Raw genomic sequence first — 26,463 nt, 5'->3', positions numbered from 1 at the left:
CACCCAAAGATCTGTATAATGACGAGATGCTCATGTCTCTGTCCTGACAATGGGAGTCGTTGCCTCAAAGGCGGGAAGGCAGGCAACAAGTTTAGAAACGCATTGGGCTCAATTTTGGCGAGAGTGAAACCTCTCTCTTAGCCCATTCCTCTCTGACCCACCCTTGTTATTTAACAAAATTTAACACGGGTTCAAATTGGTGCTGTTAGGTTTAGTGATGGGGTGGTGGTGATGATGCTGCGCGCTATTTGGGTTTTAAAGTAATTCCAGAACAATACTTATTCCTATTAGTGAGTTTCATAATGTTGCGGGTTGTGGTAGAATCTGCTAAAGGTCTGCCTAAAAATAAACTTGGAAGTACACCGGATCCCGTAGCATCTATTATTTTTAAAGGTAAGGAAGTGCTCTTACTTTTTATGTCCCAGAGATTATATTTCTGTATTTTGATCCACAAATCTGATGGGCTGCTTTATTGGGCTACTCCATCACCTTACGAATAGAAATGTCATAACGTTTTGTTTTGTGGCATTCATTGAGAAAGAACAAAGATTGTGAGATGAAGAATAACGATGGTGTAACCTATTGATTGGTTAAAGCAGGATGTAGACTTTTTAAGTAGGCAATAACTTTTCATTGGACCTAAACTGTTGAATGTATCAATTCAATATTACCTGAGTTATATTGACTGCATTGGCATTCTTTTACTCTGTACAAGTTGCTAAGAATGGAATACTTTATTAGCAACTGTAAAATGTGACTGAAATAAGTGAAAAAAAACAAATGTTACTTTCAGATGAAAAGAAGAAAACCAAATCAATTGACAGTGAAGTAAACCCAGTTTGGAATGAAGTAAGTACTTTCTGTTCAAACAGAGTATTTGTCCTTGGGAAAGTTGTATTGCCAAAGCAAGACTAGATATGCTCAAAATAGCTACAACTCTGATAGTGTACTATTGTAGGCTTCTGTAGAATATTGTCATTACCTGCTCTCTAATAGGCTTAATAATATAATTTGTGTGTACCTCAAACACCTTGGCAGTGCCCCTGATTTGATAAGTAATACATGTCATGTTTGATTACAGGTCCTTCAGTTTGATTTGAAGGGCTCTGCGCTTGATTCCTCATCTTACATTGATGTGATTGTGAAAGACTACGAAACTATTGGGAAAGATAAGTAAGTGGCCCACACATACACCTCAACGTTCCTTTTTGCAACTTAAACAAGAGTTTCTATTGGACAAATTCAGGTAGGTCCCTCACTGTTCCATTTGCTTCGATTTAAGAAATGTTTTGCAACAGAATAGGTGGAATGAATACACCCCCTGCAGTAATAGGGGGGGTTAGGAGAGAGAGAAACCCAGTTTGCTCCACCTCATTAAAACAGAGCAGAGCCGTCCTCTAAATGAAGTTGCAAAGAGCTGCCTAGTCTGCAATGTGATTACAGGAGGTGGTAGGACTACTACAAGATCTCTTAATCTGTTAAATTTTAATGAAGGTATACTGTAGATTAGATCAACCTCCTGCAAATTAACCCCCAAAAGGAAAGGGTCAACTGCAGTCTTGAAACGGTTCAACCAGAGCTACATAATGACATAAACAGATCAGGGCTTGTAGCATGGCGTACGATTCAATTCCCAATATCTACTGAGAGTACTACAATGCATTCTAGTGATAATGTTCATGGAAAAGTAAGTTAGCATAGCCACTATTTCAGGAGACCTCATTGTTGGTTCAACATGTAGCTCCCACACCCTACTTGCTATGCTCAGACTCCCTTGCAGTGAGTGGGAGAGGTGATCCATCTTAGGCAACAATGAATGAATCCCTGTTTGTTCTGTTGGGATGAGCTGGATGGCACTTGCTGATAGGGAAAGATTGTATTCATGTAGGATGAAAAAGTTGGGAGAGTTCAGGCCACTAAGTATAGACCAAAGTTAAAATGTTGTGGTGTCTGTCTAGTATTTTACATTCACAGAGGAAAAGACATATGGTAATGAGCTGGAGATGTAACCACAGAAAGAGCTTCCACGGTTTGCCAATTAAAATCATGAAAGCTTTGTATGTTATGAAGACAACACATAGTTTACAGAATGTAAATGTTTTAGTGAGATTAATTCAGTAAAATGATCATGTCTGTGAGTCCTGTGTATGTAATGTAGATTAGCTACAGTATTCTGCAGCTCAGCACATTTGAAATTGGATGTCTGATCTTCCAGTTTTGTCAGTTATATGCATGCATCAGTGCAGGCCATGTGATGTGAGTAAAGCTTTCCATTGAGTTAGCCTAATCTGACACACGCTCTGACGATGTGGGGGAGTATAGGGACTCCTCTCTCACATAGTTTTCCAGGGTCTGTTATGGTACTTTGTAACCCTAGCAACTTGGGAGAGAAATGTTTAAGCTTGTGATTCTGGACTTATTAGATTTGGGCAGGAATTCCTCAAATGACCCCCCCAAAAAAACCAACATCCTGGGTTTATTATCCTGCATTCCAGAAGAGTATCAATCTCCAGAGAATTGAAGTTTCAGCCTCCCAGATGTAGAAGAGATCAGTCTGAACACTGCATAGGAAATGTAATATTCCCCATAAGCAGAGTGACCAGTAAAGATAAATCGCAAAGTGTAAAAAGATCAATGACATTATTAACAATAGCCACCAGGATGTTTAATAGTATCCTGTCTGTAATGACATGAATCATGATTGGAGGGTACAAGTTCAAATCCTTGAAAGGGTTGTAACAATTTGTTCATACATACAGTAGGTGATGTGGTGCAGCAAGTCATATCATAGTATTTTATCGTGGTGTCGTCATTTAGCACACGAGTGCCCACTCATTCCCACAGACCGCAGCGAACGCTAGCAAGTAATATACTGTAGGAGAAGATGGCGTAAACTGAGGTTTTGTTTGAGTGTGAAAATGAGTGGGTTACAGTGGTGAAGAAGAAGTCAATCAAGAGAAGGAAAGTTGTGGTGGAAACTAGGAAACCCCTAGATTAGTCAGGGTGTTGGATCTATGCTACCTGGGCCATCCATTTAACATCACGAGGAAAATCTGGAATGTGTTGGAGGAAAGTGTGACAAGAAGTTGTATTATTTAGATTTTTTTTGTGTATCTGCGGAGCAGAAGAAGCATGTTTTAAGCCTCAAAAAGATATAGGAGTGGAATGTCAAGGGGGTTATATCTGGGGTGGCGCAAGAAGTGAAGGTCAATGATATAACTGAAGACATCGATGGAGTGGTTGGTGCATGTCGACTGACCCGTATGGTGGATTGAGAAAATAAATTGACTTTATCCATACTACTATTCTTTGATGAAGAGTCTCTCACATCTCATATACAGTGATTCATGAGATACCCTGCAAGAGCTTTTGTGCACAAGCCCCTTAAGTGTCATGAGTGCAAAATATTTGGTCATGTGTCACGTGTGCGGAAGGGAATTGTGGAGGCGAACATGCGCCCAAAATCCTGGAGTGCCATGTTAGGGTGAAGGAGACCGAGGTGGCAAGAGCAAGGTGTGTCCAGTGTGTCTCCTATCTGGAGGCGGTGAGAAGAGTGGAAGGAACGAGTGGCGGGGAAGAAAACAATAGTAGTAGAGGCACCACAACCAGTTAAGGGTTCTCATCAAGCGAGGGATCGTGAAATGTTACATGTTAAAAAGTTTGACTTTTTGTATAATTTATTGCAATGGTCTCAAACTCTACATCGCAAGTGGAGAAAAATTCGGAGAAAATTGAAATCATTGTGAATGCAGCTGAACGTTTCTTGGGTCTTCGTGATTTCACAGCCGAGGCCTTGCGAGAAATCCTGTCTGTGAATGTTTCGCCCTCACAGGCCCCTCAGCCTGTGTAGGGATATATTTTGGAATGGACTGTGCTTGAATAAGTGGGATGGGTTTTGTTTGTTGATGTGTCTATTTTGTATGATGTCATTTTCCCCCCTTTGCCGCAATGGGTTTTTATTTTCTTGTTGACTACCTCATCCAGCTGGTGGTGGTAATGCACCATCAATATTGGATGTCGAACGCCATAATCGAAGAAGAGCAGATGACGGTGCTCTACTGATAAGGATATTGCTGCAGTATTTTAATTTCTTACAGGCACCTGATGTTTAATCAAAGATTGAACTATTCATTATCAAAAGTAATTCCAACCCTCACCTTTTGTATAGTATGAAAGCTGTATTTGTTTTTACACCTAACCATATCTGAAGTTTACCCATGTTTTGTAGGTTTCTAGGCTCTGCAAAAATCTCACTGAAAGACCTTGCAACTGGTCAAGTCAAATCCTCTCCATCTAAAGATGTGGCTCTTGTCAATGAAAAGGGGCAGGCTATTGGGGTATGTTTTTCACTGAGGGGATTCTATTAAACTGGCCCTGGGTACACCGGTCTATGGCCCGTCGTGTGACCAGGCATAGCCGGTGATGGAGGCACACCCTGCTCAAATCAAACAGCAATCTGTGCCGCTCGGTTATGTTGTCAACAAGGCAGCATGATCCATCGTTCAGAAACATACAACATCTCTGTATCATAAAATATATGCTCTAATTAGTTTCAATTGGGAAGGCAGATAAAGCATTCCAAAAAAATCAAAAGCAATCACTTTTGCGTGTGAACTCAGAATCCTACTCATTACTCTACGTGCTTAACCTATGTCACTTTTGTTTTGAGCAGACTTCACCGGCGGCCAGAACGAGGCAGCCCGGTTCCAAAACAAACACAATCACTTTCCACCCAGTGCAAACTACGCCTACCAAGCGATGGGCCAGATTAATGCAATCCCCTCACTAGTTATTAATGGGGAGTGCAGCCACTCACCAGCTCCCAAGGATATGGGGAAAACAATCATGCAATCAGCTCAAATTGAAACACCTGTTTTCCCTGCAATCCTTTCAATCCCTATTACCCAATTTTAATTCAACAGTTATTATCTTAACTACAATAACCACATGAGCATTAAAAAAATCTGTAATTTTCCAATCTGAATTTTGATACCAGCATGTTTTAATGAGATGATTGATTGATTCCACCAATTATTCACCTTCCAGGCCACGGTAAGCCTTTTGATTCGCTATGACCTACCAGCCAATGCCGCTCCAAAGCCAAATGACCCACAGGAAGGAGCTACAGCTGGTGATTCTGGTACGTCATGTGGTCTGTAGTGCCACAGTAGCATTTGTCTTTGGGATCATGGAGGACTTTTGTTTGCTCAGCTCTGTGGATGAATACTTTGATTGCACAAAAGAGCTATCTGGTATGCTTGTCTTAATCATCAAAATCATCGAATGAGAAAGAAACATCGCAGAGCTATTAGTATTTTTGCTTTGTTTTCCTGTCAACCATGAAGTGGTAGAATTATGGAAGGCCTATGAGTTTATTTGGATCCTTGTATTAGCTGTTACTTCAGCAAAAAATCTTTGTGCAGTTGAATATACTTTCATATCTGGTGACTGGTTAAGGTTGTGTGTGTGTGTGTCTGCAGTGGAAGGTGGAGGTGAAGAGCGGGATGATGACTTTATTGATGGAGGACAGAGTGGCTGTGCAGGGGGAGTCTCCTCCAATGGGCAGCCTGGGAACCCTAACCAAATACTGGTCAGGAGTACCAGGAAACGGAACCGTCCCCTGGCCAATAAACCCCAGGACTTTCAGGTGAATTCTCCCAAAGCGGTTCTAACATCTATCTAAACACAACTGTCCATACCGCGTAACATTGTTTTCACTCCCTTTTCTCATTCTCATCTCTTACCCTCAGATCCGTGTCAGGATCATAGAGGGGCGACAGCTCCCTGGGAATAACATCAAACCTGTTGTGAAGGTGAATGTTTGTGGACAGACTCACAGAACAAGGATAAAGAGGGGAAACAATCCCTTCTTTGACGAGGTAAAGGCAGCCATGTTGATTAAACTTGACTAAGTCCATGTGTGCAGTACATTTGTCCTGAAGGTTTATGTGGCTTTTCTCATTAAACCACGCAGATTCATTTCTCTTTACAGATGTTCTTTTACAACGTCAACATGTTACCATTAGACCTATTTGATCAATATATCAGCTTTCGGGTAAGTTGAACTCAACATTGGTCATTTGGCACTAACTGATGAACATTTCAGTTACTATGTATTGCATTTCATTCTCGCTTGAATTAACAGTACTCTCATTCTGTAGGTGTACGACTCCTTCTCTCTGAGAGCTGACAGTCTCATGGGGGAGTTCAAGGTACTCCACCTTTCCTCTCCACCTCTTATTAAAACATTCAAGGATTAAGGACACGAAAGAGTCCAACTTTACAATCCCTTACTCGATTTATGTATTTTATCAGTCTGAGGTATTTCCCATCTTTCTTTGCTTCCCACAGGTTGATATCGGCTTTATCTATGATGGACCAGGTAGGTTTATGGAGGTGACTCTCTGTATTTGCAATCTCAATGTTTATTGAAAACAAGTGCTCATTGTTCAAATGTGTATATATCGTAAATACATTGTTAGAGTTGTTGTCTAGCTAGCAAATTTGAGCCATATTAGTATAGACATCAGTCAAAACACCTCTAAACAAGACATGGTATCAATAACAAGATGCATCTAGCTGAAATGAGCCCCTTATGATTCCCCACATGGCATCAGCTTGTCATTGTTAGCTGTCTGAACATTCAGAATCATAAACTCATGCCTTCCGGCCACATCGATCTGCGCGCGTCATTTATGTGATGTCAGACAACCTGTCTATGGAGGTAAATGTTGTGCCCATCTGTCTCACAGCTCACTCTGTGATGAGGAAGTGGCTCCTTCTGAATGACCCTGATGACTACAGCTCGGGGGCCAGGGGATACCTCAAAGTCAGCATGTTCATAGTTGGGACGGGGAGACGAACCACCGGTACAGTAATGCGTTCAGTAATACAATCTTTAGTTTGGGTTTACCTCCCACAGTTCCTCAGTGTTTTCCCTATATGCATTTAACATCGGCGCACCGCTACTGCTAAATCGTGGCCGGCACTGCAATTAAAAATAAATGATGTATATGCCCCAGGAAGACCCCCATACGCTGCCCCCCCCCCCTGTCAGATTTACACAAAAATAACGTCTGTCCTTACCATAGCAAAGTGTGATACCAGTTTGTGACTTCTGCAGGTAGAGAAGAGGGACGTTAGCGATGACCAGGATGACATAGAGAGTAACCTGCTGATGCCAACGGGGGTCACTCTGCGTTGGGTCACCCTGTGTCTCAAAGTGTTCCGGGCCGAGGACATTCCCCAGAGTACACCACTCCTATATCTAATGTCGTTGCTATCACGTTCTGCTGCTGTTGTGGTTGATTTGTTATGCTTTAAGATTCTTCAGCACTGACTTTTCAGTGCTTGCTCTCTATGCTTAAGATGGGTGTGCATCTGTGCTAGCTATTCATTTAGAAAAGTGTCTCTCTTGAAACTGTGAGATTCAGATTGATATAGTATATACTTGCCTCTCAAAACAAACTTAACCAGTATGTTTTTTTGTTTTTTTCATAGTGGATGATGCCTTTGCCCAGTCAGTGAAGGATATGTTTGGAGGGGACGGGAACAAGAAGAATCTAGTGGACCCTTTTGTTGAGGCCCGCTTCGCTGGCAAAAAGGTATTCCCATTCCTCTCCACACAACTCAAATCAAGGGGAGGATTTGTTTATTATGGAGATGGTTGTGAAGTTGATATGTGAATGTTTGTTGTAGCTGTGCACCCAAGTCATTGAGAAGAATGCCAACCCAGAATGGAACCAAATGCTGAATCTTCAGGTTAAGGTAAAAAAAACACTTGTGCACTGGATTTCTGCTTTGGTAAATTTTGATTCAAAACAATGATTTTACAAAATCTTTCTGCAGTTCCCTTCCATGTGTGAACAAATCAAACTGACCATATTTGATTGGTAAGTCAACAGTATCTCCTCAACTGAACACTAATGTATCCATTTTTAAAGCACTTCATTTGCGCTCTGTCAGTTTTGTTCCACCCTACCTCACTGTTTTAGAACAGGAAAACCCCATATGTAAGTCGTGTATAGTCAGCCCCCTTTAGAGTGCCTCCCTAGTGCTCTCTCTACTCCCTGCCTGTATGCTGTGCAATGGTGTCTCCAGAGTGTGGTCAGTCCGTTGTTATTTGGCCTGGGAGGAACTTGGCCGTACTATAGTATGAGTCAGTCAACCGCCACTCCCTGTTCCAGGCTGGGATTCTGTTGGCAGGGAAACACCACTGTTGCCTTAGTCTGTTGCTAGTGGGAATGGTGGAAAATCAGGGCAAGTCAAAGGTTAGGAAAACCGTGTGTCCTCTAACCGTGTGTCCTCTAAATGTGATGAAAGTGAAGTTGACGGTGGATAAATGTTGTGATATTGCACTTCTTATGCAGGGATCGCTTGACTCAGAATGACTCAATTGGCACCACGTACTTGAATCTGGGCAAAATAGCGTCCTCTGGTGGTGAAATTGAAGGTATGGTTCGATTGAGGTCTGTTACACTACGCCCCACTATTTCTCTCTCACCATCTCTATAACTCAAGTATATGATTTCTATGTAGCTTCTAGTATAACAGTATTAGTTGTCTAATTACAATATGTCCATTCACTTTGGTTGTTGAGTAGAATAGACCTATTCATTTAATCTCTTTATTCCATTGTAATTGTCTAATATACAGAACATGCCTTTTCTTTTTCTCTTTGTCTAGACGAACATGCGGGATATGGGTTCTCTCAATCACGTAAAGGTTCAATAGATGCGATACATTTATTAAAGTACCATCCAGTGCAAAAATCTTATTTGGCCCTGTACCACTAACAAGTCATGTCAAGGATACTGCAATTTGCAGTACTGTATACATCACATTAGTAAATTCCTCATATTATAGCCCAGCAGGACCTTTCAAAGAATTTAGAATAGATTGAATTTGACCCCAGACAATGGTTACGGCACTGAAGTTACTTGGTGAATGTGTGACTGCTAAGAGTTGTGCCCGGTCAATTCATTTCTGTAGACCTTTGAGTACAATAGCATGATATTTGAGTGTAGTGAACACCTATAATTTCAAAGTTCTCCTTCCTTGGTACTCAAAAAGTTACAGCAAACAATGTTGCTTCCTGTCTAACCCTTCATATTCAGTTATGGAATTTTGTGACTTGAATATCATTTGCGTGCTTTGTTTGTGCTGTCGGAGTTGCCTGCGCTCCTTTTGTTTGCCAAAGATGGAGAGAAAGCTCATTTCCTGCATGTGTTGCATTTCTAAGTTGCTGTGTGAGGCTGAGATTCTTTGTGTAACCTAACACTCCAATGAGGGGAGAAAAAAACCCACAGCATAAGTCCCCTGTGAGTTTGCCTGGGCAGATGCTCTAGATTTGCTACTGCTGTGCTAGCCGTTCTCCATCCAAGAGATCAGCTTCTGACATGCAGAACTAACTCCACAGCTTTGTGCAGCTCATCATTTAGACACATTAGTAAAAAAATAAAATAATGCTATTTCCTCCACAGGGAAGACTGGGGAGTCTGAGGTGGGTTTTCTGCCAGCCTTTGGGCCTTGCTATGTCAACCTGTATGGGAGTCCCAGAGAGTTTACTGGGCTTCCTGACCCTTATGAAGAGCTGAACTATGGCAAGGTAGGTCCTGCAAGGGAATTGAATACAACTCTAAGCTTGGAGATGTTGACAGTTCTCTACATATGGACTTTATAAACTAATGTTGACATTCAAATGGTCTATACTTTTCTTTTTGACAGGGTGAAGGGGTGGCCTATCGAGGAAGAATCCTGGTTGAGCTCTCGACTAAACTGGAAGGCAAACCTGACAAGACTGTGGATGCGATCCCTAGTGACGACATCTTGGTGGCCCAGGTACTGTAACCTGTACTCCCATTGGATCTTAATCAATTTTACCTTACCCTTTTCTCTTATAGGTCCTGTTTTGGTGGTTATGGCCAAAGAAAAACAAAATACATGCTACATCTTTGAATAATAAAGTTATTTGAAATGTAAGTCAATTAATATTTTTTAAATCTAAACCAAACACGTTTTATTTTCTGATCAGAAATACCAGCGTAGGAGGAAGTACTGTCTGTGTGCCGTGTTCCACAGTGCCAGCATGCTCCAGGAGCCTGGCGAACCAATCCAGTTTGAGGTCAGCATCGGCAACTATGGCAACAAACTGGACACCACCTGTAAACCACTGGCCTCCACTACCCAGTACAGCTGTGCTGTTTTTGATGGTAAAGGACCAAGCCACCTTAGAGATTAAACTCATCTGGTAATTGGTACCTCTACAAGAGTATGGCAATTGAACGAATTTGTTTATTTTAAACAGGTAACCACTACTATTACCTGCCCTGGGCTGACACAAAGCCAGTGGTTGTCATCACATCATTCTGGGAGGACATCAGTCACCGTTTGGATGCAGTCAATATCATTCTGTACATATCTGAACGCCTGGTAAGATAATGTGTTAATTTTTTTTTTTTGCCATGACAGATTTTATTCATAGTATAAAAACGTATGCACACTACTGTAACTCACTCTGGATAAGAGCGTCTGCTAAGTAACTAAAATGTATTCTAATATTATTCATAGAATTTATGACTACAATGTAACATTTTAGTCTATTGCTCCTTTCAGCAATCTAACATCACTGCAATGAAGACGGCCATCTTGGCTAAAGCTTCTGACGACTGTCTGGCAGACATCTGGCTGAGGCTGGTGAATCAGGTGATCGACGATCTTGACAGGTAAATGCTTCCTTGTTTTATGGATTTAATTAGTCAACATTGGGATAATCTGTTGGGTTTCAAAGAATAACTCCACGCTGATCTGGCTCAAACACAGCGAAGATGACTCTTAACCCAGTATTTGTATCTAACCCAATCCCCATAATACCAGTTTCAAAGTTCCAGACCTGGAGGGCCAATCCAACCTGACTGCCCTGGACATCCAGATCAAGAAGCTGCGTGACAGAGCCCTGCAGACCATCATGGAGGGGGCCGACCGTATGAGAGACGAGCCCACCGAAATCAAGGACACCCTGGTGGACATCGAGGGCTGGCTAGACAAACTGAAGCAGCTTGCTGATGAGGTAGGTCAGAGGTCAAGCTGTTTGTCTGGGCGTGATATACTTTTGGTAAAATGCTATCAATAATCAGCGATTTATAATGGCTGAAAATTGGGGCTGTAGGCTCTTCACATTTTAAGTACAGTACCAGGCAAACATTTGGACACCTACTCATTCGAGGGTTTTTCTTTATTTTTACTATTTCTACATTGTAGAATAGTAGTGAAGACAAACTATGGAATCATGTAGTAACCAAAAAAGTGTTAGCTTGATTTGTTTATATTTTAGATTCTTTGCCTTGACAGCTTTGCACAGATTATTTCTGTTTTTTGGTTACTACATGATTCCATATGTGTTATTTCGTAGTTTTGATGTCTTCGCTATTATTCTATAATTTAGATACTTGTAAAAAAAAACTAAAGGGAAAAACTCTTTGAATCAGTAGGTGTGTCCTAACGATTGACCTTTACTGCATGTTTCCATGTACAATTCCCTCTAAATTACCCTTGAAGGTAGTGGTAGGGTTGTATTAACTGGGAATGTACAGTAATTGACATTGTGTGTTTACATGTGTCCCTCTCCAGCCCCAGAACAGCATGCCTGACGTGATCATCTGGATGCTGAGGGGGGAGAAGAGAGTGGCGTACAGCCGCATCCCAGCCCACCAGCTCCTCTACTCCACCTACAGCGAACAGGCCTGTGGACAGTTCTGCGGCAGGACCAGGACTATCTTCATGCAGTACCCTATGGATAAAAACAAGGGGCTGAAGGTTCCAGTCCAGATCAGAGTCAACCTGTGGCTGGGCCTGTCTGCACACGAGAAGAAGTTCAACACTTTCTCTGAGGGGACGTTCAGTGTGTTTGCTGAATTGGTATGGTTCTATGAAAATGACTCCCTTTTGAGTGTTGAACTTAATAGAAATGGTGGAGAGTTGTATAATGTGTCTCCCCCCCTGTTGGCAGTATGAGAATCAGGCCTACATGCTGGGAAAGTGGGGAACTACGGGTCTGGGTTTACGCCACAAGTTCACTGATGTGACTGGCAAACTGAAGCTGAAACAGGAGTACTTCCTGCCCCCGCGAGGCTGGGAGTGGGAGGGAGAATGGTTCATCGACCCAGAGAAGGGGTAAGACGCATGGTTGTGTTTTTTACAGTGGTAGAATATTTGTAATCTGCGCTCCTTTATCACAATCAAACGAAATCAGTCATGTTCAGCAGACAGGGCACACCATTGTGAAACGTTTTGAAACAGAAAATATAGATTTTTTTTTTCTTCATATTGGATAAATCTAGGTAGGCCTTCCCTGTTTCTTGTTCTTTTCTTCCCTTTGGTGCCTAATGAACATGACCCAGCTGCCAGCTCTTTGGTTGTTTTCATTTTTCTCATTCCATCAACCACCCATTAGTGAGGAGTGTTGTAGTACCAGGTCTTTTTGAGCAGGTTTTAAGTCTGTGTAATAATATCTTTGTGTGTCTGTACAAGTCTGTTGACAGAGGCAGATGCGGGACACACTGAATTCATGGATGAAGTCTTCCAGAACGAGACTCGCTTCCCTGGCGGAGAGTGGAAGCCTGCTGCCGAGCCCTACGCTGACGTGGTTAGGGAACACACGACAACACACGCAAAAACACACAACGGCGTTCAGGTAACTGAGGTGTTGTTCGTTGTGTTTGCAGAATGGGGAGAAGACCCAGAACCCAGGGGAGATGGAGTGTCCTGCAGGCTGGAGCTGGGAGGCTGAGTGGACTGTGGATGACAACAGGGCTGTGGATGAGAAAGGTCTGCTTTCACACACTGCTTGCCCTTGCAGTGGAGGACTTGACATTGGGCTCTGTAATGTCTACTACTGTAGAAATGACCTGTAGTATTTAAGCATTGTGTATGAATTTCTAAGGTGTTTATCTGAATGCAGGCTGGGAGTATGGAATCACCATCCCTCCAGATGAAAAACCCAAGTCATGGGTGCCAGCAGAGAAGATGTACCACGTCCACCGACGGAGGAGAGTGGTCAGGCCCAGGAAGAGATCAGCTGCTGGTACAACCGCTGAGGTCAGTGCACACTGTGCCAATAGGAAACTGTAATTAAATGTTGTGGGTGTCTAATATATTCCCCTGCCTTTTCAGAAGCGAGACCAAGGAGACCCGGAGGGCTGGGAGTTCTCCTCTCTGATTGGCTGGAAGTTCCACAGGAAGGCGCGTTCCACCGACACAATCCGACGCAGACGCTGGAGGAGGAAGATGGCCCCCGCCGACCGCCTAGGGGCATCCGCCATTTTCAAACTGGAGGGGGCACTGGTGAGCAACTCTGGTCCTCACGGGCTGCAGCTTCTGGTTTTCTCTCCTCTCTGGCATGACGACACTGTCTTGTCCAACAGTTGTCCATCCCTGTTGAGTGATTCATTCTGAGGGATTCTTGATTGTCTTTGCAGGGGGTTGATACAGATGAGAAGAGAAAAGATGAGAAGGTTGACGCATCCAAGCCCTTTGGTGCCAATACTCCAACTGTTTCCTGTTCATTTGACAGTGAGTGCTTTAGTTATACATAGTTGGCATGGATTTCTCTCTGCCTGATACTGGCCTTAACCTTGGGTGTTTTTTTTCTTTCTGCAGGGTCGCACGTCTACCACCTCCGCATCTACGTTTACCAGGCCAGGAACCTTGTTGCCATGGACAAAGACAGCTTCTCGGGTCTGCACATCTCCCTGTCAAAAATCCTCTTTTGATTTGGTGGCAGTTGACACGTGAGATATTATGAAAATGTGGACTTATTATCTAACACACAATGTGTTCTATCTCCTCCTAGATCCATATGCCCATGTGTCTTTCCTGCACATGAGTCAAACCACAGAGACCATGAAGGCTACTCTGAACCCCACGTGGGACCAGACCCTGATCTTCCATAACATGGAGATCTACGGGGACCCCCGGAACATCGCCCACTATCCCCCCGATGTGGTGCTGGAGTTTTATGACAATGACCAAGTGGTGAGTGTGATCAAAGTCCCGTCAGTTACTCAAGTTATCAACACAGTCCCCTATTGACTGTGATTTTCATCCTGGCTGTAGTTGGTTAACTTGTTGCTCTCTGCCCCAGGGGAAACACGAGCTGCTGGGTCGGAGCACGTGTGTCCCCCTGGTGAAACTGAACCCAGGCATGGACCAGACCCCCCAACTGCTGTGGTCCCCCATCACACACAAGGGCGAGCGGGCTGGGGAGGTGCTTGTGGCTGCTGAGCTCATCCTGAAGGATAAGGTGTAGTACCAGGAGGAGGATGTGGAGCAGTATTGGTTAGTGGGGTAGGCTTATAGGAAGAGGGTTATGTGTATTGTGTAAACTCTCTGTCTCCAGGGTATTGGGATGGACCTCCCTCTGGTTCCTCCCAAGAGGGCAGAGAATCTGTACATGGTGCCTCAGGGGATACGGCCTGTGGTGCAACTCATGGCCATTGAGGTAAAACTACTATACTTCAGTAATGTCATAACATCCCATAGAAATGGCAAGTTTACCTGCAATTTCCCACTATATATATTTTGTTACCCAGTTTGTGTGTGTGTTCCAGATTCTGGCCTGGGGCTTGCGCAACATGAAGACCTACCAGTTGGCCACTGTGTCCTCCCCTAGCCTGGTGGTGGAATGTGGAGGAGAGGTGGTGCAGTCTGCTGTCATCAAGAACATGAAGAAGAGCCCCAACTTTCCTGGATCTGTCCTCTTCCTCAAAGTGGTAAGAGCTGCTTGCTTTGGATCTCGGGCATGTTTTTTTTTTTTTTGTAAAATGTTGACAGTGCTAATGGGATACACGTGTAGGCATCCTCTCATTCCCTCACTCAGGGGATCATTGTCAAAGTCGTCTCGTCTTTATCCTCAGCTCCTTCCCAAAGAGGAGATGTACACCCCTCCCATCGTGCTGAAGGTGATCGACCACAGGCCATTTGGCAGGAAGCCAGTGGTTGGACAGTGTACCATAGACACTCTGGAGGAGTTTCGCTGCGACCCTTACATCATCCAGAAGTCATCCATGTCATCCAAAGGTAACTTGTCTCTATCATACACTTACTACACGTGCATACTACCACCCTATGTTGAGATTGAAATGGTTTTCCAACATATGCGATGTACATAAGAAATTGTCTCGACTTGTCTTTGTTAGTGGCTCTGATGGCCGCTTCTCCTCGGGACATCAGAATTGACATGGATGACAGGAGGCCTCTGCTTGAAGCTCAGGTATACTCTGGCATCCCTCTCATTCACCATATTTTGTTGGACATTACACTCAGAGCTTTTAAGGTTTATTCTATCTAATAAGTGTCTGAATTTCACGTCGACACTTTGACTTGCATTTTGTGTAGAGTATATCAGCAGCAGTCAACAAAATGGCTGCCACCTACTTCTCATCTTGTATGTATGGTCATCTATAGTCTAACTCTATAGGCTGGACAATGACACTGCAGGGTTGAGGTTGCCTCTCAATCTCAACTGTGATCCATGTTTAGATAGATGAAATGACAGCTGCAGAAGGAGTGAGTATGAGCAGAGTCAAAATGTGATTCATCCAAAGAAGTAAACAAAATGAAAATAACTTTGAACCTGTTTTTTTTTTTTTAAGTTTGAGTTTAATCTAATAGAACAGGACATCTGTGTCCCATATTTAGAACTGAGCAACAACAACAAAAAACCTTATTGAAACTATTCTCTTGATTTTGCATTCTCACATCTTGCCTACTCATTCCTATAATCCAATGGATATTGCTGATCAAGAGAACGTATTAAATTGTGTTATAATTGTATGCATTTACAATTATTTAAAATGACAACTGCAAATTATACCACTTGTAATCAATGATCAACCTTCTAGTCAATCTTAGCTCGTGCATTCAATGTCCAATCGTGACATTGGGGATCATTGAATCAAATAAATAAGCTGTTTTTTTTTTTCCCCTTTGACACCTTGTTTACTTATCTTTCCTTTCATCCCATTCGCCTTCCTTAAAGCATGCAGAGAAGGTAAGATATGAGAACGTTTACGCACAGCTCTCTATCACACTGATGTACAGACTGGAATTTGATATATTATCTTCGCTTTCTCACATTAGGAGAAGGAGACAGTTGATTGGTGGAGTAAATTCTACGCTTCCATTGGCGATCAAGAGAAGTGCCGTCCTTACCTTCAGAAAGGATATGACACTTTGAAGGTGAAGCCTTGACATCTCACACAGAATACATCTGAATTAGCTGCACTGATTAATTGGAATATAGTTCCCCCCCCTACACTCAAATATAATTTATCATCTCTGTTTTCAGGTGTATGATAACGAACTGGAAGAGATTCCTGAGTTCAAACAACTCACCGATTTCTGCAGCACCTTCAAACTGCAAAGAGGCAAGAATGAAGATGGGGTTGATGATCCCTCTGTCGTTGGCGAATTCAAGGTGGAACAGCAGTTGATCACCGTTGTTTCACAAAATCCCTACACTTACATGTCTCATGCATAACATGCCACATTTGGCTCAGTTATACAAATGGATGGAATGCATCTGTCATAAATCAGGCTATTGCTGTGTTCTAGTGGTAGAGTTGATGCATTGCTACCTATCAGTGATGGCTGACTGTTTTTTTTCAGGGCTCTTTTAAGGTGTACCCTCTATCAGACGACCCGGGTGTGGCTCCTCCTCCTCGCCAGTTCCGTGAGCTGCCTGAAAGCGGGCCTCAGGAGTGCCTGGTCAGGATCTATGTGGTCAGAGGCATCGACCTGCAGCCCAAGGATAACAATGGCCAGGTGAGTCCTGATGTGACCTTTGGAGTTAAGTTTCTATCTGTAAAAATGTGATTCTGAGATGACTGGCTTTAAAGTTCTAAACCCATGTTGGTTTGACATTGAATGGTGTGAGCAATATTCATCTCGGATTTTTAACTTTACAACATGAATTGGGGTATTTTGACTTATTCCACATTTTGTTGTTGCAGCCTGAATTCAAAATGGATTTAAAAAAAGTATAATTCTCTCCCATCTTCACACACTACCCCTAAGTGAAAACATGTTTTTAGAAATGTGTGAAAATGTATTAAATTAAATGCAGAAATATATCATTTGCATAAGTATTCATACCCCTGACTAAATGCATGTTAGAGTAAGCTTTGGCAGCAACTACAGCTGTGAGTCTTTCTAGGTAAGTCTCTAAGATTGGCCCACCTGGATTGTGCAACATTTGCCCATTTTTATTATTTTCAAAATTCTTCAAGCTCTGTCAAATTGGTTGTTGAGCATTACTAGATAGCCATTTTCCAAGTTCTGCCTTAGATTTTCAAGCAGATTTAAGTAAACTGTAACTAGGCCACTCGGGAATATTCAACGTTCTCTTGGTAAGCAACTCGTGTATATTTGGCCTTGTGTGTTAGGTTATTGTCCTGCTGAAAGTTGTATGTGCCTGGTGGAAAGCAGACTGAACCAGGTTTTCCTCTCAGATTATGCATGTGCTTATTTTTATCAAATAAACAAAACTCTGTAGTCCTTGCTGATGACCAGCATACCCATAACATGATGCAGCCACCACCATGCTTGACAATATAAGTGGTAGTCATTGTGTTGTATTGGATTAGGTACAAACATAACGGCTTGTATTCGACAAAGTTTAATTTCTTTGCCACATTTAAAGTTTCCCATTTTGAAAACAGAATGCATGGTTTTTAGAATTGTTTTTTTTTTACAGGCTTCCTTTTTCACTCATTTTGATTAGTGTTGTGGAGTAACTACAATGTTATTGATCCATTCTGAGTTTTCTCCTATCACAGCCATTAAACGCTAACTGTTTAAAGTCACCATTGGCCTCATTATGAAATCCCTGAGTGGTTTCTTGCCTCTACGACAACTGAGTTAGGAAGGATGCCTGTATCTTTGTAGTGACTGGGTGTATTGATACACCATCCAAAATGTAATTCATAACTTCACCATGCTCAAAGGGATATTAAGTGTCTTTAAAAAGTTTTACCCATCTACCAATAGGTGCCCTTTGCGAGGCATTGGAAAACCTCCCTGGTCTTTGGTTAAATCTGTTTGAAATTTACTGCTTGACTGAGGGAACTTACAATTATCTGTATGTTGGGGTACAGAGATGAGGTAGTCATTCAAAAATCATGTTCAACACTTCTTGCACACAGTGAGTCCCTGCAACTTGTTAAATAAGCAAATATTTACTCCTGAACCTATTTAGGCTTGCCATAAAGGTATTAACTTACTGACGACATTTTAGCTTTACATTTTTTTATTCATTTGTAAAAATTCTCAAGACATAATACCACTTTGATGTTTTGGGGTAGTGTGTGTGGGCCAGAGACAATTCAGGCAGTAACACAACAAAATGTGGAAAAATTAAAGGGGTGTGAATACTTTCTGAAGGCACTATAGGTAGTGAACCTTGTTATGTCTATCTGTTTTTCCCAAAATGAAGATATAACCTTAGAATTCTAAGCTCTTGTGTTGTCCATTGCCATGTTGCTGCCCTCTTCAATTTTACGCATAGTACATTGAATCGCTTTAATGTTGCAACATGTTTTCTCAATTTGCCTTTACTTTACAGTGTGATCCTTATATGAAGATTGCCCTGGGGAGAAAGTCAATTGAGGACCGAGATAACTACTTACCAAATACCACCAACCCTGTGTTTGGAAGGTAAAATCGCACATTTAATTTAGATATTTACTTAGCCTCAAGATCTTGTTATGGATAATATTGTACATTACACTTATACTAAATCTCCTTTTTTTGCAGAATGTTTGAGATGACATGTTTCTTGCCTCAAGACAAAGACCTGAAGATCTCTGTGTATGACTATGATCTACTGAGTCGCGATGAGAAAGTGGGAGAGACGGTGATTGACCTGGAGAACCGTTTTTTGTCACGCTTCGGCTCCTACTGTGGCCTACCTCAGACATACTGCATGTGAGGATACTTTTTTCAACTGTAAATCTTAATGTGATAGTTCACTACAAAGGCCCCTTGCCTTCTGTTGTATAGCTCCAGATACCATCTTTTATTTATATTTTATTTTACCGGGCAGGTCAATTAAGAACTTATTTACAAGGCAAAGGCCATTTGCCAGTCCATTATGGAGGACTGATTGGTTGTGTTGATCTCCCTGAAACAGCTCGGGAATCAACCAATGGCGCGACCAGCTGAAGCCCTCTCAGATCCTTCAGAACCTGGCCCGCCTCAAAGGTGTCTCTCCACCCATGACAGAAGACAATGGCAACACACTGTCATTCAATGGGGAACAGTACACTCTGGCTCAATTTGGTAATTCATTTTTTTTATGGCGTTTTTTCTTAATGTTTAATGTTCATTTTAGCGACCTGAGGTAACCCACTTTTACCATCTACATTTAGAGGCCAACAACGAGATCCACCAGCACTTGGGCCCTGCCAACGAACGGCTCCATCTGCATGTGCTCAGAACTCAAGGATTGGTGCCGGAGCATGTAGAGACCAGGACACTGTTCAGCAGCTTCCAGCCCAAACTCTCTCAGGTCACTGTCCATGTTGTCTTTATCTTTAATATGTCTACCACTGCTTCCATGTATCTGAGACTAACGATATTTTTACTCACTGCATAGGGCCGCCTTCAAATGTGGGTGGATGTTTACCCCAAAAGCATGGGCCTTCCCGGACCACCCTTTGACATTGCACCACGCAAGGCCAAAAAGTAAATCGTTTCTCAATTTGATATTTCAAAGTAAATTTGTCTATAAACGTCTATTAATGAATACCATGTCTCCATTTAGGTATTTCCTTCGAGCTGTTGTTTGGAACACCACTGATGTCATTCTGGACGAAACCAGCATCACTGGGGAGCACATGAGTGATATCTATGTCAAAGGGTATCAATCAATCAAATGTAGATTTAACATTGAAATGCTTACCAAAAATGCAGAGGGGAATAATAGAAAAATAATAACATGAGGAATAAATGCACAATGCGTAATGATAAATTGTCTAAATACCTGGGGTACCGAGTCGATGTGCAGGGGTACGAGGTGACATGGGTGGCTGGAGTCTGGCAATTTTTAGGCCTTTCCTCTGACACCACCTGGTATAGAGGTCCTGGATGGCAGGGAGTACGGCCCCAGTTGTGTTCGAGTGCCAAGCAGTTGCCATACCAAGCGGTGATGCAGCCTGTCAAGATGTTCTCAATGATGCAGCTGTAGAAGTTTTGGAAGAGTTGAGGGCCCATGCCAAGTCTTTTCAGCCTTCTGAGGGGGGGGAAGAGGCGTTGTTGTGCCTTCAAAACTGTCGGTGTGTGTGTGTGTGTGTGTGGACCATGATAATTCCTTAGTGATGTGGACAGCGAGGGACTTGAAGCTCTCGACCCACTCCACTACAGCCCCGTCGATGTGAATGGGGGTGTTCTCGGACCTCCGCTTCTTGTAGTCCACGTACAGCTTTATGTTGTTGAGGGAAAGGTTGTTGTCCTGGCAACAATGCCAGGTCACTGATCTCCTCCCTATAGGCTGGCTCATTGTCATTGGTGATCAGGCCTTCCATCGCAAACCTAATGATGGTGTTTGAGTCATGTGCTGCCACGCAGGTGTGTGTGTGAATGGGGAGTACGGGACGCACCCCCTGTGTTGAGGGTCAACATGGCAGACGTGGTGTTGCCTACTCTCACCACCTGGGGGAGAACCGTCAGGAAGTCCAGGATCTAGTTGCAGAGGAAGATGTTCAGTCCCAGGGTACTGAGCTTAGTGATGAGCATGGAGGGCACTACAGTGTTGAACGCTGAGCTGTAATCAACAGCATTCCCACATAGGTTTCCTTTTGTCCACTTGGGAGAGGGCAGTGTTGAGTGCAGTAGAGATTGCGACATCAGTGGATCTGTTGGGGCAGTCTGCAAATTGGTGTGGGTCCAGAGTTTCTGGAATGATGGTGTTGATGTGAGCCATGACCAGCCATTCAAAGCATTTAATGGCTACAGATGTGAGTGCTACAGGGTGGTAGTCATTTATTTACTATGGTGGTCTGCTTGAAACCTGTAGGTGTTACAGACTGGGTCAGGGAGAAGTTGAAAATGTCAGTGAAGACACTTGCCAGCTGGTCAGTGCATGCTCGGAGTATGCATTCTGGTAATCCTTCTGACCCTGCAGCCTTGTAAATGTTAAGCTGTTTAAAGGTCTTACTCACATTGGCTACGAAGAGTGAGATCAGTTGTCCGGAACAGCTGGTGCTCTCATGCATGGTTCAGTGTTGCTTGCCTCTAAGCAAGCATAGAAGGCATTTAGCTCGTCTGGTAGGCATGTGTCACTGGGCAGCTCGTGGCTGGATTTCCCTTTGTAATCTGTGATAGTCTGCAAGCCCTGCCACATCCGACCAGCGTCAGAGCTGGAGTAGTAGGATTCGATCTTAGTCCTGTATTGATGCTTTGCCTGTTTGATGGCTCGTCGACGGTTGCAGCGGGATTTCTTATAAGCGTGCGGATTAGTGTCCCACTCCTTTAAAGCGGCAGCTCCAGCCTTTAGCTTAGTGTGGATGTTGCCTGTAACCCATGGCTTCTGGTTGGGATATGTACGTACAGTCAGGGTAGTGATGTCGTCGATGCACTTATTAATGAAGCCAGTGACTGTGGTAAACTTCTCAATGTTATCAGATGAATTCCGGAACATATTACAGCCTGTGCTAGCGAGACAACAGTGCTGTAGTTTGGCATCCGCTTCATCGGACCACTTCCATATTGAGCTCATCACTGGTACTTCCTGTTTTTGCTTGTAAGCAGGAATCGGGAAGATAGAGTTTTTAGTGTTGAACAATTCTGTTAAATATATTAGGATCTAACTACTACAATGGCACATTACAACCTAAATTATTTAACCAGTCAGTTTGTCTTTCCAGTTGGATGCCAGGTATGGAGGAGGACAAGCAGAAGACTGACGTCCACTACAGGTCTCTGGACGGAGATGGCAACTTCAACTGGAGGTTCATCTTTGGCTTTGAATACCTGCCCACAGAACAGCTATGTCTGGTCTCCAAGAAGGTGTGTTGAGGCTTGACAAAAATATTAAACGGAATAGTGTTCTAAGATAAAATTGAGACGCATTTCATTGGCAACAATTTTGCTTATCTTAAACAGGAGCACTTCTGGAGTCTAGACAAAACAGAGTTCAGGATACCCCCCAAGTTGATTGTTCAAATTTGGGATAACGACAAGTTCTCATTGGATGATTACCTGGGTGAGACACCTCTCTAGCACTATGAATTACCATACGATACTTTCTTTCCACCAAAAATGTTCATATGTTAATGATGCTTCAGCTGATGCGTCAATTCTGCTATTAACATGTTCTTCTGCTCATTTTATAGGCACAGTAGAGCTGGATCTGCGTAATCTAACCCCTCCTGCCAAGACTCCAGAGAAGTGCACTCTGGGTATGATGGAGGTGATGTTGGATGCAGGGCCACACAAATCAGACCTGACCAACTCGCTGTTCGCTCAGCAGTCTGTCAGAGGCTGGTGGCCCTGTGTCATTGAACAGGATGGGAAGGAAGTCCTTGGTGTGAGTACAGCTTAGCGGTCATCAATTTAACAATGACAAAACTAAGACTATAAATCAACCTGGTTTTAGGGTCTCTGCAGTAGATTACTAAATTGCGAATCACAGAGGCATATGTGAAACATTGTGTGGAATAAATCTGAAATAACATCTTGTGTAGGGGAAGGTCGAGATGACTCTTGAAATTGTGGCTGAGAATGAGGTGGATGGGAAGCCTGCTGGGAAGGGCAGGGATGAACCCAACATGAACCCAAAGCTTGACTTCCCTAAGTAAGGATTTCCACTGGTCTGTGTAGATTCACCCTTTCATAGGCATATCAGAAATGTTTACCTCCAATACTGTATATACCATATTAAACTCCTCTGTTTCCTCCTCTTCCAACTTCAACAGCCGTCCAGACACATCCTTCTTCTGGTTCACAAACCCCTGTAAGACCATGAGGTTTATTTTGTGCCACAGATTCAAGTGGATTTTCATTGGACTGATCCTGCTGATCCTGGTGCTGCTCTTCATTGGAATCCTGTTGTACTCTTTACCGGTAAGAACAAGCAGGAAGGGGATAGATGGTCAGATTGTGTTAAATAACATTCATATTAAGGAAATAACAAACCGATAACCTACATTTTGATGTTATTCATGTTTGCCTAATTGCTATTTTTCTTTATTCCAGAACTACATTTCAATGAAAATTGTGAAGCCATTCGAATAAACTCCAGAGGAGCAGAGACCAAAGTTTTCTGATGTAGTTTCAACCAAAACCATCATGACTATTTTTATGTATTCCAAACTGTATTTGTGTAATATTTCAATTGTATTAAAAAATTAACTTTATCCACAGAATGCACAAGTATATTGTTCAAACCAACTTCTGCCATGTTCTCTTTTCAGAAGTTAGTCAGAATTCCGTGAACGTTATGCACTTTTTCACTCTTAATGGATGTTCTGTGCTTTGCAATTCATATATTGTTGTGATTATGTACCCACTGAATGTTCAAATCTGTTTTTGTATTGTTTGGAAAAAATATGTATTTGCACTAACATGTTTTAAAGGTCATAATAAATGATATCAGTATGCAAATGGAATTGTTGGTCTTTGGTGTCTTTATTTTAATATTCTTCGTTCAGGTCACAACCCATGTCAAGGGTAAGGACAGGCCTACAGGTTGGGATGCAGCAGGTTAAGTGTAACCCTAACTCCAGCCAAGAATAAAATACAACTGCTAAAATGGGGATAGAAAGACCAATGTCAATTAAAAGGAAATGCATGTTTTGTAAAGTTTTTAATAATTTGATCTTGGCTTTCCATCAGTAAAATGTAATCCAAAGGTTAGTTATTTCCAATAAACGAAACTACAGTTGAATAGGGCAAAATAATCTTCGACTCCACTACTACACCAAAACCATAAAACAGAAGTACTGTCTTTGGCCATACCTTCTGTCAGTCGCAGAGGTCGCTGTGCTCTCTTGATCTACAGCATCTGTCTCAAACATGACTGGTGTGCCTTGACGCAATTTGTTCCCTTATTTTCGATGAATTAGAACTGCAAGCAAGTCGGTCTTACAGTATCACCTTGCAGTTTTAGTTTAGGCTAGTAATGATTTGACAAGAACTTGTGGAGACGCATAATAGAAATTACGAAACAACCTCAATTTTTAAAGTCAACGAGGCAGTACAAAGTGTACTGTGAGAGCACACTGATATACCTACATGCGATTATTCATGAACATAGACGTGAAGGTCAAAAGCATAGAATATCACTGCAATAACATACTTTTAGGTAAATTGATTGTGATGTGGTGTTACTGCATTGATTTAATTATGTTCCAAACTAAATGTTTCATAGCGGAACTCGAGACGCTATGAACGGCTTTGCAGGCTCTGCTCCATTGGAACCATGGCATGTGAGCAGAGTTGAGCGGTTGGAAATCTCGATCATGGATGGACAAGCACTGGTCTGGCGCTCCATACCCTTTCCTACCTCTCCTGTTTTCAGGCTCACATGAAGAAAAAAAAACTGCTACTCCAAATTCGCTCCATTCATTAAAGTTTAACAAACACCCATCTATTTTTGTGACTACCTTGACCTACCAATTGGTTTTTAAGTATTGAAACCAATCCATATGGATTTGAATGAAAAGTATTTGAATAAATATGAAAAGGTGAATGTAAGTGGTGAACATCATTTCAAATAGGCTAAATGTCATATTAAACAGCATATAAACCATCTAAATAGGGCAGGAGCCAGACAGGGAGTCTAAGAAAAATGAAAATGATTTAGGCTATATTATTTCAAGGCTATAGCCTACAAAGAAATACATTGTGAAGCATTTGCAATTGCGACACAATAGGCTGGTAGGGGCATAAAGCGCTCAGCATTTAAACATTTTGTTGTATTAAATCATTTTAGTATATAAATTGCGCCTATAGGCTGTGACTTACTTAGAATTAAATATAAATTAGAGAAACATGACCTATTAGTGCCTTTGAATTCATTTTTAGAATTAATTTCGGCCTGTCTGTGGCTTCAGGGTCACGCGATGGTGCCTGGAGAACAGCTGTTGTGCGGAAAATCTCCCCCCTGCCAGAATTCCCCCACTTCTAATTTCCTTAATTTTGTGGCTAGAGTCAAATACTTTCTATAGAACAAACTTCACGTCAGGATAGGCAACCAAAATTAATAATTAATTTATGTGTGTTTATTAAACATAGTTGGCAAGCAATTAACATGTCAGAACAACTATGGTTGAATTATTATCCTTACACTTTCAAAAATACTAGTTGAATAAGACATGGGAGAGATGATGAATTTTGGCAAAGAGATTTATTTATAGATTAATACAAATCAGTAGTGGATTTAGGTACGAGCTACATGGGCAGCCGCCCAGGGCGGCATCTTGCCGCGGGAGATGAAGGGGGGGGTTCGCTCAGGGCGCCATACAATCTAGAACCACCACACACACTTGAAACAAATAGCCAAACCGGAAACTGCAGACAAAAATGCTTTCTGCTACTAAGATCAGTGAAATGTTGGCTAAACGGGAATGGGGGGAGAATTCTGGCAGGGGGGAGATTTTCGGCACAACACCTGCCAGCAGCAGAGAATATCCTCTCCTCACTTGAAGAGCAACTGGGGATGCTAAACACCCTTTTGGCCACTCTTGCCAGGCTGGGCAGAGTTGTATTTGTATTTTTCTATAGGTAGGCCTAAGGGTTTATGGCAAAATAACCCAATCAAAACAGAAAGCTCCTTGAACATGGGAATATGCCAGGCCTATTGGGCCAAAATCAATCATGGCCTGTTGTATAGATAATAGAACGAACATTAAGGAACGTTTAAGGGATCAGATTTTTTGTTTATAAATACTTTGCTACAATGACCCACTTAGTTATCTACCCACCTCATTCCTTTCTTTTAGCATGTGCACGTAGTTAAGTACACAATCATGCTTTTGGGATACTCGTCTTTTCGGATTCCACAATGATTCTTTAGGTGTGAACTCTACATCACCGCGCTCCCTCTCTTGATATTGGTCCTCATCTTTTAAAGTCACCTTGATTAAGCACCTGTGTGTTTTATCAGTTACTTAATGAAAATATAAAGCTAACTCCATGACAGTAGCTAAAACAAGGGGCTATAGCAGCACACAAGTAGACTACAAATGCATGCTGGGGCAGGCATGCCCTGAGCTCGTGAAGTGAGTGCTACTGGAGTGCTACTGGAGCGAAATTGGAGCCAGTGAGAAAGCCAATGCTCCAGCCTTTGGGAATCTCGCTCCACCCACCTGTCAAATTGGTCAGGCTCTGCTCCAGCTCCGCTCACATACTCTGATTGGAACCAGTCCTATCTGGTCAAGCCAGGACAGTGCTACAAAGACAGTTTCC

The 26,463-nt window shown here is 42.4% G+C and overlaps 1 protein-coding gene across 1 annotated transcript; it reads left to right on the top strand.

The window, feature by feature from the left end:
* The first annotated feature begins 52 nt into the window (after positions 1-52).
* Positions 53-23,663, top strand: LOC106589368 (myoferlin). Its single transcript, XM_014179249.2, is given in 54 exon segments — positions 53-393; positions 794-849; positions 1,082-1,173; positions 4,229-4,337; positions 5,047-5,140; positions 5,481-5,647; positions 5,751-5,879; positions 5,993-6,055; positions 6,162-6,212; positions 6,352-6,382; positions 6,753-6,853; positions 6,855-6,869; positions 7,124-7,250; positions 7,501-7,604; positions 7,699-7,767; positions 7,849-7,892; positions 8,370-8,452; positions 8,686-8,724; positions 9,483-9,607; positions 9,727-9,840; positions 10,034-10,211; positions 10,307-10,431; positions 10,615-10,724; positions 10,876-11,068; positions 11,629-11,916; positions 12,008-12,171; positions 12,529-12,643; positions 12,723-12,825; positions 12,959-13,095; positions 13,171-13,341; positions 13,476-13,569; positions 13,657-13,734; positions 13,850-14,031; positions 14,141-14,299; positions 14,396-14,497; positions 14,607-14,768; positions 14,913-15,075; positions 15,195-15,268; positions 16,037-16,048; positions 16,138-16,236; positions 16,346-16,474; positions 16,666-16,821; positions 18,620-18,711; positions 18,811-18,981; positions 19,187-19,335; positions 19,425-19,564; positions 19,652-19,740; positions 19,820-19,915; positions 21,921-22,062; positions 22,159-22,258; positions 22,389-22,582; positions 22,740-22,849; positions 22,971-23,118; positions 23,251-23,663. Coding segments are annotated over 54 exon segments (6,168 nt in total). The 5' UTR covers positions 53-302; the 3' UTR covers positions 23,290-23,663.
* The last annotated feature ends 2,800 nt before the right edge of the window (positions 23,664-26,463 follow it).

This window comes from Salmo salar, chromosome ssa28 (genome assembly GCF_905237065.1).
Source record: "Salmo salar chromosome ssa28, Ssal_v3.1, whole genome shotgun sequence".
NCBI classification, from domain to species: Eukaryota; Metazoa; Chordata; class Actinopteri; order Salmoniformes; family Salmonidae; genus Salmo; species Salmo salar.
The sequence above is the reverse complement of the archived record's forward strand: the minus strand, read 5'-3'. Positions and strand labels throughout refer to the sequence as shown.